The sequence below is a fragment of the Eleutherodactylus coqui genome, chromosome 6 (assembly GCF_035609145.1).
Source record: "Eleutherodactylus coqui strain aEleCoq1 chromosome 6, aEleCoq1.hap1, whole genome shotgun sequence".
Lineage (NCBI taxonomy): Eukaryota > Metazoa > Chordata > Amphibia > Anura > Eleutherodactylidae > Eleutherodactylus > Eleutherodactylus coqui.
Genome location: NC_089842.1, coordinates 142637976 through 142651186, shown reverse-complemented (window position 1 = coordinate 142651186; position 13211 = coordinate 142637976). Strand labels below are relative to the sequence as shown.

At 42.9% G+C, this 13211-nt stretch overlaps 1 protein-coding gene across 2 annotated transcripts in view; it reads left to right on the top strand.

Moving 5' to 3' along the window:
- LOC136631483 (leukocyte immunoglobulin-like receptor subfamily B member 4) overlaps positions 1 to 12581 on the top strand; it is a 61247-nt gene extending 48666 nt beyond the window's left edge. For both annotated transcript variants that reach the window (XM_066605783.1, XM_066605782.1), the window contains 5 exons: positions 3968 to 4057; positions 6088 to 6115; positions 8189 to 8235; positions 8697 to 8737; positions 12150 to 12581. In XM_066605783.1, the coding sequence (XP_066461880.1) occupies positions 3968 to 4057; positions 6088 to 6115; positions 8189 to 8235; positions 8697 to 8737; positions 12150 to 12317 (374 nt within the window). In that variant the 3' untranslated portion in view covers positions 12318 to 12581. The remainder of the gene's footprint in view (positions 1 to 3967; positions 4058 to 6087; positions 6116 to 8188; positions 8236 to 8696; positions 8738 to 12149) is intronic.
- The last annotated feature ends 630 nt before the right edge of the window (positions 12582 to 13211 follow it).

Genomic DNA, 13211 nt, shown 5'->3' with positions numbered 1-13211 from the left:
ATTTAGCAATGTTTTTCACGCAGCTCACACGTGTCCACCGCCCGTAAGGACGGACAGAGGCTGGACAAATAGATTTGTTTTCACTTGTTTTTCCACCAAAAGGCAGCACTGCGTATATTCAATGAACATGAGAAGTTTAATAACTGTGCTGTGTCCCTGCTAATGTGTCACAGAACGTGAGGGTAGCAGAGTTATTATAACTCTGGCAGAGCAGGTATTTTTTTTCCCAATTAAGGAAAGCAAATGGCGAAGCCAGCAGTAAAGCGTAGCTGGGTGCGTATGATTTAGCAATGTTTTTCACGCAGCTCACACGTGTCCACCGCCCGTAAGGACGGACAGAGGCTGGACAAATAGATTTGTTTTCACTTGTTTTTCCACCAAAAGGCAGCACTGCGTATATTCAATGAACATGAGAAGTTTAATAACTGTGCTGTGTCCCTGCTAATGTGTCACAGAACGTGAGGGTAGCAGAGTTATTATAACTCTGGCAGAGCAGGTATTTTTTTTCCCAATTAAGGAAAGCAAATGGCGAAGCCAGCAGTAAAGCGTAGCTGGGTGCGTATGATTTAGCAATGCTTTTCACGCAGCTCACACGTGTCCACCGCCCGTAAGGACGGACAGAGGCTGGACAAATAGATTTGTTTTCACTTGTTTTTCCACCAAAAGGCAGCACTGCGTATATTCTATGAATAATAACTGTGTTGTCGCCCTGCCTATACAATTCTTTCCCTGCAGTATCAATGGAGGGTGGAATGCTCTGCAGAGGCGATTTTGAGAAGCCCAAAAAAAATGCAGCACAGCTAACAGCAGCCTGGACAGTACTGCACACAGATAAATATGGCCCTAGAAAGGACCGTTGAGGTTCTTGAAGGCTACACTCACTCCTAACACTCTCCCTGCCTATGCAGCACTTCTGTCCCTAATGCCAGGTGCAACGCTCTGCAGAGCCGATTTTGAGAGAAAAAAAATGCCACTGCTAACAGCAGCCAACACACAGCTATCAGTGGCCCTAATAAGGACCTTTGGGGGGTCTTGAAGCCTACACTAACTACCAATTCTTTCCCTACAGCAGCTCCGGTATAAACAGAACTGTCCCTCATCTAACTCACCAGGCATCTGAGGCGAGCCGCGGGAGGGGCCGACTTTTATGTTCGGGTGACACCTGATCTTCCCAGCCACTCACAGCAGGGGGGTGGTATAGGGCTTAAACGTTGCAGGGGGAAGTTGTAATGCCTTCCCTGTCTTTCAATTGGCCAGAAAAGCGCGCTAACGTCTCAGGGAAGGAAGTGAAAGTAACCAGAACACCGCATGGTGTTCGTTACGAATAACGAACATCCCGAACACCCTAATATTCGCACGAATATCAAGCTCGGACGAACGCGTTCGCTCATCTCTAGTAGTCACCCTTATACAGACCTTAACTGCAGAATTGCATCTCCTGTATGTTAGAAATCCTCAACAATAATTACATAAAACATCCTTTATTCCTCAACAGGATTGAGTAAAGACGCGCGGATTTTGACAGGTGCAGAATTCAAGGGATAATATTGTGACGCAGGAATGTCTGTGTGGACAAATTCCTCTCTGAAATATCTCTAAGGCTTCTCACAGAAGCGTTTGCAGAAACGCAGCGTTTCTCAACGCTGCATTAACTGCAGATTCGGCCCGGTTTTAGCAGCGCTGGCAAGCGTTATGCCAGCGTTTTGGCTCCTGATTTAAAAAAAAAAATCAATACTCACTTAGCAGGTGAAGCCGCTGTCCCCAGCGCCGCTATCAGGAGCTTGTGAAGCCGGCAGATTGCTGTGATTGGCTGAGTCGGTTGAATGACAGCCGCCTGAGCCAATCAGAGCCAGTGCTGGATGCATCCAATCACAGCCATTGAATGAATGGCTGTGATTGGACGCATCCAGTGCTGGCTCTGATTGACTCAGGCAGCTCTCACTCAGCCGACCCAGCCAACCACAGCAATATCTCGCCGAAGGCGGGAATTTAGAATCTCTGTTACCAGCAAAAGTTCCGACAAGTTCCGAGAGCGCCGGGGACAGCGACATCACCTGCAAGGTGAGTATTGATTTTTTTTTTTTACTCAGGCAGTGTAGCTAGGGCGTTTGGCACTGTCAAAAGCGCAATACCAAGTTGTGCCACGTTTTTGACAGTGCTGAAACCGCTGCCCATTTATTTCAGTCGGCAACACGGGGCTGAAAACATCCAAAAATAGAACATGCAGCGCTGTCAAAGTGCAGCATTGAAGACGCTGCGTTTACAGCCTTGTGTGAGGAGCCCTATTGAAATGAATGGGAGCATTGAAGAGCGTTTAGCACAGAGCTGACAAAGCAGCACTAAACGCTGTATGAGAGAGGCATAACTCTCATAAATGCAATCTGAACAATTCTTCTTTTATACCCAGATCATTCTTGTTTCTATTACTACTATTTAGCTATTATTTGAGTTTAAAGTGTTGTTTTAGTTTGGAAGTACACAGGCTGATATATTAGGGAAATTATCTGCAGCCTGTGCTAAATAGGCCAAATCTAGATGGGTTTTTTTTGTAATCTGCTGTTGGGCTGAAGATGTTTTGATATCTTTTGTCAGCTGGTGGATGACTTGGAGATGAAAGCTGACTACAGAACTTTTTAAAATGTGGAACTTTTGCACCGCTGTTCCGATCCTTTGTCTTGACTAGACCTCTTTTAAGTAGCTTGTTTCCTTCAAGTTCACTATTTTAAAATCACTTGACCCAAAAACATTCTATATAAATTTGTCAAGCTCTCCGACAGGGATGTCTTCCTGAAATCTGTGTGATCATACCATCACTTCCAGTATGAGGACTCACATGTTAGAATGTCATCAGACCTGTCCTGATGGATGTTACTGTAACAAGTGGCTATAGAGACCTTTCACACGGGTCGGAATAAGCCACACGACGCATCGCGAACTGCAGTAAATTCTGCACCAAACTCTGCAGACTACCTAAAATTGAAAATGGCTTAAGGCCACAATGATTCTCGCTCAAAATGCGCTCAAAGCCATGTTTTGAGCAATAAACATTGTGTCTAAATGCACGGACATTGTGCAGTTTTCGTGCACGATTCGTTCCTCGCTCAATTCTATTTTTCTAGAATTGAGCTATGAACTTTTATTAGTGGTGCAGACTGTTGTCACAGTCAGCAGCCCTGATAAGATTCTTTTAGATGGTATCCTGCTGGTAGTTCACAGCTGGACGCGAGCTATAAGCACAGAGAACAATGCAGCTGATTGCTTATGCAAAACAGCTGTATTGTTCGCCAAGTGATAGCTCTTTAGTAGCTAATTAGCTATTATAGACTATGCAAAGATGATAGCTCAAACTGTCACTGTTGTTTCAGCAATTTTTGAGCAATCATCTTTCAGTGTAAATGGGGTCTTAAAATCCACCTGCTGTTCCGCATCAAAATACACAGTTACACAGGTAGATTATGTAAAAGCTCATTTAGGGTGCCTGTCCACAGATGTGATTTCGACGAATCACGCCATGTGAAGCTTTCCATAGCATTTCTATGGAAAGCGTCGGCACACTGTCCACGGATGGAGAATCATTGCGATACTCCGCTATCTATTAGATTAGGCTGACCAGCGGAGATTCGTGTGCGGCTCCTGCTCCCGGGCGTCGGCTCCCACGGCAGAGATCTGCCGTGGGACTTGGCAAACCCCTGTGGACAGGGGGCCTTAAGAACGTGCTTTCCTGCTGTATTCTGCTTGAAAAATAATAGCCTATAATGTGCCCTTACCCTTATCGGCCTAGGAATAGTGTAACAGATAGCTAAGTATTGATGTTACCCCAGACCAGACCCCTTAATTATTTTGCAAGGTGCAATTATTACCATTCATGTTACCTGCATACTGTCACTGAACAGAACCCACTATAACAAGACCAAATAACTTTTAAGAAATTGTACATTTTCTATGCTATTTGTTACTTTTTTCCTAGATGTTTTGATTCCTGCTGTTGCCGCTTCTTGTGGTATCCTCATGCTAATCCTCATAGTAATCTTGGTGGTTTACTTCATGAGAAAAAACAGTAAGTAATAAATACTGATACTATTATGTATTATTTCATCATTTTACAAATATGACATGAGGTTTTTGGAAGTTTTGTTTAACTAATTACTCTGTTTGTATGTTATGTCAAGTTTGGGTTATTGTTATTTTCTGTAATGTTGTATCTAAGCAAGTTTTAAGTATAAAAATACATGAGGGGAAGATTCTTGTGATCATTCCCTTACTGAAACCAGAACGTTTCATTGTCTATCTGTTTTTGCGCAGCTAAAAATCGGTCATCTAAACGAATACATTGGAAACCAATGCTTCAGATGGTTGTGATTTGCGACCGATGTATAGATGCGGCTACATAACCGTGTAAAAATGCTCGTGTGAATAAGGCCGAAGGGCAGCTTCACACGGATGTATCTGCGCATGCAGAATACAGAGACTAGAAACCATTAATTTCAATAGGTTCATTCTCATTTCCTTTTTTGCACGCACAAAAAAGTAGGACCTGCAGCAAAGGTCCCCATAGAAGTCTATGGGAGGTGCGTAAATGTAGAATACGCTACGCAATTCCATGACAAACAAAAAACCCTCAACACCAATTTAAAACAGGGAGTGTTTGACTGTGGCAGACAAATGAATATGCCCTGTGTGTACAAAAAGTACATTAGACTGTGCCGATATGCGCACAAATCAACCTCAATCATAACACAAATATGTTACGCTGAAGCGTGCGCAATTGTACGTACGCCTGTGTTTAGCCGTGTTTGCTGTGTATTGCACGTGAAAAATTTGTGCACGCAATGCACAGGATAGAACCCATTGATTCCAATGGGTTTATTCACATGCACAGATTTTGCGTGCGCTTTTCGGTTGCGCAAAAAACACCCACAGCACATTGAACTTATTACACTAATTGGCCATTTCAACGGATCGGAGCATGGTTGCATGTTTTTATGCGCACGCAAAAAGTACAGTAAAAGCTGCACTTGCATGCACAAATAGGCAAAGATTTGGGTGCCGGCGGGGGACAGCGGTGAGTTGCGGAAGTGAGCAGGAAGGCGCGGGGGGAGAGAGTGAGAGAGAGATCTGCATGGTAACACCCAGTTGTAGGCAATGCATCATTCTAAGAAAAATGCTCTATCATTGTTAATACATGGAGAATTTAAGTATTTACTAAGGGTGGCTTCACACAACCGTATGCGCTAAAACGTTCGCCTTATCACTCCCTGAAGCAGGGATTGATAAGAAGTATATTTGATTATGGGCTTCGTCACATGACTGTATTTGTGCATGTTTTTGTGCACGTAAAATATACATGCACAGAGGATAGAATCCATTGATTTTAATGGGTTCATTCTCATAAACGTGTTGTGTGCTTACATTTCGTGCTCACGCAAAAAAATAGGACCTGCTCTGTCTTTTTGCGTATTGTGCAGCAAAGGCCCCCATAGAAGTCTATGGGAGGTGCGCAAATTCACAATATGCTGTGCAAGTCCATGAAAAGCAGAATACAATAAATAGCTTTTAAATTAGGGTGGGGGTGTTTAGTGCACACAAGTGAACTTGCCCTGCGTGCGCAAAAGGTACAGTACTATGCACCAGTATGCGAGCAAATCAACCTCGTTTACTGCACTTCGCAAATACTGTGCGCTGAGGCGAGCATATTTGTGCATATGGTCATCTGAATAAGTACTAAAGGCAGACGGCGGATTGGAGAAACAAATAGCAGAGAAGTAGAAGAAAACTGCCTGCACTACGCAGTCCCCTTTAGGGGGTATCAGGGTAGTACAGACACAAAAAACGTGGACTAGAAAAGTTTATTCATAGATTCCCTGTTCTTAAAGCTAGAATACGAGTGCAGCGCAACTCACTGCATCAGTGTCACCTTCTCGTATGCCGTAAGCGCCACGCCACAGAAGGCAGGAACTCACAGCCTCACATAAGACCAGAATACAGAGCCCCTTTGGCGGTATCATTTATTACTATAGGGATGTTAGCTGTAACGGCCCAGAATAAAAATCACCTGCTTTTCTTAACACAAATCTATTTTATCTACAGAATCATCAACGCAAAAAATGAAAAACGGGTAAGTGAGCAAGAAAGTCTTATCACTGCTATTATCTATTAGTCATTGTCTCTAATGGGACTACTACCCTTATTAGTATTAGTGACTCTACTGCCATGTTGGCAGGTGTCTGAGGTGTGCGTGTGCAAACAGATATGAGCGAATCGGGGCTCATAAATGCCAGCTGAATTATTTTCCGTCCAACATTTATGTTGAACGCCCAGGGATTGGGTGTAGGGGACATATTCTAAAATCCCTGCTTTGGCCACCAAGATAGTTTTCCCCAGTCATGCACTTAACCCTTTCCAATCCAATTTGTATCCTTGTTTTCCTAGAGGGCTTACTCTTTTTCTGCCTTTATACAACGGCACTATATGCTGGCTGAAGCCAGTACTGCATGAGGTGACACATTGGATAGGCTCCGACAGCAGAGAGGCTGGCTATATACAGTAAGAGAACCCCAACATCGGAGTTGTACAGCCTTAAATCCTAATGTCTTCAGATGTCAGACAGTGGATTGGAAAGGGTTAAAGCAGTTGTGCCAAGATAGAAAGTTATCCCCTGTCCACAGTATAAGGGATAACCTCCTGTTTGGTGGGGGTCCGACCTCCGTGGATAGGGCATGGCTAAGCCTAATAACCTTTTGAACTTCTGGAAGGACGTTCAGAATATATCGTCATGTATGTGAAGTTGCAACAGAGGGATTAGTTGCTTGAATGGTTACATTCATCAATTAGAGGACATCAACGGCATCAGTTGATTAGGGTCATCAGTTTGCTATAAGGCAAGGGTGTCAAGCTCATTTTCACCGAGGGCCACATCAGCCTTATGGTTGCCTTGTATAGTAAGGGCTCATTCACATGAGCGTATTTGCACCATGTAATATATAGTGAATAGAATCCATTGACTTAAATCAGTTCATTCACATGAGCATATTTTTTCATGCGATATGCACCACAATAGACCATTGAAGTGAGGGTGGATTCAAACTGTCGTGGGCGCAAAGATAGAGCAGATCCTATCTTTTCCCGGCTGTCCAAATCACAGCCGGTGGTGAAAACAAAACTACTGAAATCCCATAGAGATCAGTGGTTTGGTTTTGTTCCGCTGTGTTTATAACATCCGTATATGGTGATAAAAGTACGTTCGTCTGAATCCATTCTGATTGGACAGATGCAAATACCCAGTGAATACACAGGAAACCTGCATATTTGAGTACTATTTCAACAAGCCTGGGTGCTTTTCTTTTTGCGTACACAAATACGCAGTGTTTTTGCGCACATAAAAACCTGCTGGAGAAGTTGAAAAACGTGGGAATAAGTAATTTTTAGTTGCACGAATACAAGCCCTAATACTGATCCCAATAGTCACTGCAGTACTAATAGTGACCACCATAAAGGCCACATTAGTAATAGTGATCCCCATTGTGGCCCCAGTAGTAGTACTGACTCTCATAGGGACCCCAATAGTAATAGTAACTCCAATAGTGGCCCCAGTAGTAATAGTGACCCTTCCCCCCCCCCCTTAGTGGCCCCAGTAGTAAAAGCGACCCCCATAGTGGCCTCAGTAATAATAGTGAATAACATAGTGGCCCCAGTAGTAATAATGTTCCATATGTTGGTCCAGTGGTAATAGTGACCCTCCATAGTGGTCCTAGTAATACCGTAATAGCGACCTCCATAGTGGCCACAGTAATAATAATGCCCTTAGTGGTCGCAGTAGTGTATGACCCCATAGTGGCCTCAGTAATAATATTGACCCCTATAGTGGCTCCAGTAGTATAAGTGGCCCCCTACAGTGGCCCCAGTAGTAATAGTGACCCCCATATTGACCCCAATAGTAATAGTGACCCCCATATTGACCTCAGTAGTAATAGTCACCCCCATATTGACCCCAGTAGTAATAGTGACCCATATAGTGGTCAGAGTAGTAATAGTAACCCCCATAATGGTCCCAGTAGTAATAGTAACCCACCTATTGGCCCAGAGTCTGTATCACATCAGAATATGTCAAACGTTTATTTCTCCATAGAAAAATGTTCCGGCATAACGATATAATACACTTTGTAAATGCCTTTTTTAATGTTTTTAACAGTGACTTTCACCACAGTGAAAAAGCAGAAACTACCACTGATGCAACATGTAAGTGAGATAACGAGAGAAATGTAACATCTTCAGCAAATAGAAACCCAGGCCTCATACACACGGGCGCACACAATTTCCATGGGTGAAAATGTTTTCACTGCATGTGTACGTGCGTATTTAGTGTGGTTTTGGTATGTCTGTGTTTCTCATGCCCAATTGATGCCACTATTTTTTCACCCAACATGGCAGCATGTGTAAAAATGCAGTGAATATACAGGCAACTGCTATACAGCGTATTTACTGTATTTTTACAAGATCCCATAGACTTTAATGGATGATTTTGGTCCGTGATTATGGACCAAAATAGGACAGGCTGCAATATTTTATACACAACCGATTGGTGTATGAAGAAATGTTAATCTGATTACCCCAATGCAAGCAGAAAAAATCTGCATCCCAAATGGTATTTATAGGTTTTATCAATATCTGAATATTTTAATGTGTGCCTATTTTTACAGACTGCACGGTGGATAAGAACCGTGTGAGAGCAACTCCGGATGTAAGTACAGTCGTAAATACAGAAGATTGATGGCATCTCTTTCTTACTTTTTTCTTAGGATAGATATAGGTTTATCCCAGATATGTTTAAAGGGGTTTTCCAAGTTCTAAAAAAATTTCAGAGAAGGCAGCAAATGGTTAAAAACAGCTACATGCATACTCATTGCGCCAATCCATACTGGTTCAGCGTTGCCAGCATGTGTTTACTAGGCTGCAGCAGTGGCATTCCATATACATGTTGGTGGGGGGAGAGGTGGCATACGTTCGGCAATGACAGATGGAGGCAGAGGTGGCACATTTTTACAAAAATATCATTTTACTGAAAGTAAGCATAATAAGTTGTATTTTCCTGCTTGCGAGGGTTACTGTTACTTTAACATTGCGTAATAGCTGGCATTAAACTTTTCCTAAGTTGTAGGCCCTAACTTCGAATGCCCCATAGGAGCAGCGTCCTTACTGACAGAACACGTACACACATCTTAGACGTCACTTACTTCTCCAGATGTCATCACATACTATACATTACTAGCGGGTTTTATTCCCATGTTACACATTTTCTCATATCACATTACGTTGGGCTACTCCGTAGTGCTGCTCCGGCTTGTACCTTGTTGCGCCATTACACTTAATGCGTCATAGACACAGCATCAACATTAACATTTTACATTACATTCTATACAGAACACTATTGTCGTTAACCCTTTATTATAACATCACACTACACTGCATATAACATTTTCCCCAAGTAACATTAAATCCTTACTAACTTACGGGTGCCATATTAACCCTTTATGCTAATGCTGTTCCAGTCATGTGAGTCTATTACCCCTCACTCTGGCCAGGGATTTAATCTCACAGAATACTGAGTGTTGTAGTCTGCTCATGTTTTTCCAGAAGTCTCTTGCCACTTGCTCTCACTTTGTTTGATGAAAGTGTCCATGGTGAATTTTCTGCACCGCCACTGTGGTGACCAGCAATGCGGGGAGGGAGTCTTCTTCTCCTCCTGCACTCTTTGGGATACTTCACCTCAGTGATGCAGCTGGGCCTCCATCTATGCCCCTGGGTCTTCAGGCACACAGTGGTCACTGTCTCTATGGCTGTTTTCTAGCATGGGGATACTTCCCACTGCGTTACTGGCCCAGAAATAGCTGTCACCACAATCCTGCTCTCTGCTCAGCCACTGTCTCATGGACTGGAGCTGTGACACAGCTCCAACTTCCTTATAGTGCGCCCTATGGCGCAAAATGTTTCCTGGACACTCTGGGCAGGAGAACTATGAAGCCCTCTTCACTTTTTCCCTATCAGGGAAGCTGAGTCTTCATAGTCTTTTACCTCATTGGTGGGGGTGGAGCCTCCATGTAAAGCCTCCAACAGGCTCAGGCAAAATGGGATCGCCTACGGCGCTTTAACATGGTGCCCACGTATGCCTCTTCTGCTTTCCCTCCCTAGCCTTGGCTGTGGTCAGTGGAAGGGAAGCTTTGGCCCCTTGTATCTTCCTGCTCCACCTCCCAGTTAGGTACCAGACCGGTGGGGGCGGGGCCCGAATTTGCAGCTTTTGGATGCTCTGTCAACTGGGGTATTGCTAGCCCTTTACATATATACACATAACCACGACAGCCAATCACTGGTCTCATCAGTCTTGAGTCTTATACTCCTGAGACTAGTGATTGGCTGCAATGGTCAGGTATATGTATATGGGATATCGCCCTAGTAAACGTAGAATGACAGTGAGGGTGGGAGTGTCAGTGCTTGGTCGGTGGGACAACAGAGTAGTGAGTATTCTGTAGTTTATTTTTAACTATTTGCTAACCACTCTGACATTTTTTTAAAACTTGGACAACCCCTTTAAATTCACTCACTATTGATTTTCCATCCATGTCTGCAGGAAGTTTGTTCAAAGCATCTACTACTCTTTCAGTAAAATAATATTTTCAGACATCAGTTCTGCTCTTCCCCAAACTCATCTTAGATTGTCCCCCCTTGTTCTTGTATTTAGTTTCCTATTAATAACACTTTCCTCCTGAATCTTTTTTAAAACTATAATATATTAAAAGGGATCATGTCTCGCCTTTCTCTTTTTACCTCCAGGCTATATGAATTAAGTTATTTAATAGTCTTGTCCTTAAAAATAGGTTCTCAATCATGAAAAATAACAAACTAGCTTTATACTTATAGCTTATCAATGTCTTTTTGTGGGTGAGGTCTCCAAAACTGAACACAGTGAGATCACAATCACCCTCTTTCTACTGGTTGTACCTCTAGCTATACAGTCAAACATCCTACTTGCTTTCAGTTTTCACATTTTTATTTTTAAAAAATGATATAATTTTGTCCAGGTTCAATTACCTTAATTGTTTTATATTGTTTGTTCTTCTCTCATGATGGCTGTATTGAACAGTTGATGCACTTCATATTCCCTGTGCTGTTATATGCCCTGAGACACATAGTAGCAGATCCAAGCAAATTCACAAGTTACATGTACCATCCGTCATAAAACATACAGTAATTTGGACCATTAGAGTCCTCTGTCCAATATTCTCTCTGGTTCTTTTAACTAGGAAATACGTAACCTACTAGCAGGGCCGGATTTACAATGGACTGTCCAAACCAGATAGCCCCTTTAAGTAGTACAATATAACATCTTACCAGCATCTGATACATGTATATGGGAATTGATTACACACATAGTACTTCAAAAGCATCACCCTACCACATAAATAATCTGCTCACAGCATAATATTCAACCCTGAGCTTCCATTTGCTTGGTGCAGATTAGGATTATAAGTATGAAACAAAGAATTGAAGTCTTCTGCTTTTTATAAAATGGTAAAAAAGAAGTCATGCAAAGTGCAAGTTCTGCTTTTTGCTTCAGAAAACCGCCAAAATATGACATGAAATGACATCAATAATACCATACTATCTCATTGCTTCTTGCAGCACTGGGGTCTTAAATTTGAATCTGACCAAGAGAATGCAGAATGTATTGTACATCTACTTGCACACTTACCAACAACCTATAGACTGTTAAATGAATGGGGTTCATGCTAATCTGCTTCCAATGGGGTGTTTATGGCATAACCGGACAAAACTTAAAGTGTCTTGCAAATTGGTATTCAAATATTAGTAAAAGTGGATTTGGACTGGTACTTTGCCACTGGTATGTTGGTCATGTAGTAGAATATTATATAGGCATAAATGCAGATAAAGGAGATGGAACAATACCCCTGCAGCGCCACCTATTGGAAGACAGCGGTGCTTTAGAGGTATTGTTCCATCTTCCTTATTTGCATATTACACAGAGAAGCATGAATGGCCTTATAAGTCATCTCACTCACTCACCTTCTAGGTTCTCTAAGGAGAAAAGATAGTGTTCCTGATAGGCATAAATAAAATGCACATGTTTGATTTTACAGGTGGAGGTGGATATGAGAGACACAACGCTGGATGGTTATGATGATAATGGAATCACCTATGCCACGTTGAATAAAATCTCCCTAAACCAGAAGAGCACACAACCTGATGTACCTGTACCCACAGACACCAGCTTATATGCAGAAGTGAAAAAATCTGGACCAAAGTGATAAGCAAGGGTGAAAGACACACAGGAATTCAGTTCCTTAAAGGAACACTCCAGCAAAAATGTTTAGATTTTCCCTTGTTTAGAATGGGGTAGCACTACAGATATACATCTTACCCAGTGCGTTCTTCCCAAAGTATCATCCTCTGTACTATTCTTTAGCATTACCACATGACCACAGTGTCTACTTTGTGAATTATGAGACTCTCATGAGTTTCCCTTTAACCCTTTCCAATCCACTTTCTGACGTGGAAAGACATTATGATTTAAAGGGGTGGTCTCGCGAAATCAAGTGGGTCTATACACTTCTGTATGGCCATATTAATGCACTTTGTAATATACATCGTGCATTAAATATGAGCCATACAGAAGTTATTCACTTACCTGCTCCGTTGCTAGCGTCCCCGTCGCCATGGTTCCGTCTAATTTCGGTGTCTTCTTGCCTTTTTAGACGCGCTTGCGCAGATCCGTCTTCTCCCTTCTTCTCCCTTCGGCTCCGCTCGGCAGCATCGGCATTTTGGCTCCGCCCCCTTGTACGCATCATCGCGTAGCTCCGCCCCCGTCACGTGCCGATTCCAGCCAATCAGGAGGCTGGAACCGGCACACATCATGGGGCGGAGCTACGCGATGATGCGTACAAGGGGGCGGAGCCAAAATGCCGATGCTGCTGAGCGGAGCCGAAGGGAGAAGAAGGGAGAAGACGGATCTGCGCAAGCGCGTCTAAAAAGGCAAGAAGACACCGAAATTAGACGGAACCATGGCGACGGGGACGCTAGCAACGGAGCAGGTAAGTGAATAACTTCTGTATGGCTCATATTTAATGCACGATGTACATTACAAAGTGCATTAATATGGCCATACAGAAGTGTATAACCCCACTTGCTGCCGCGAGACAACC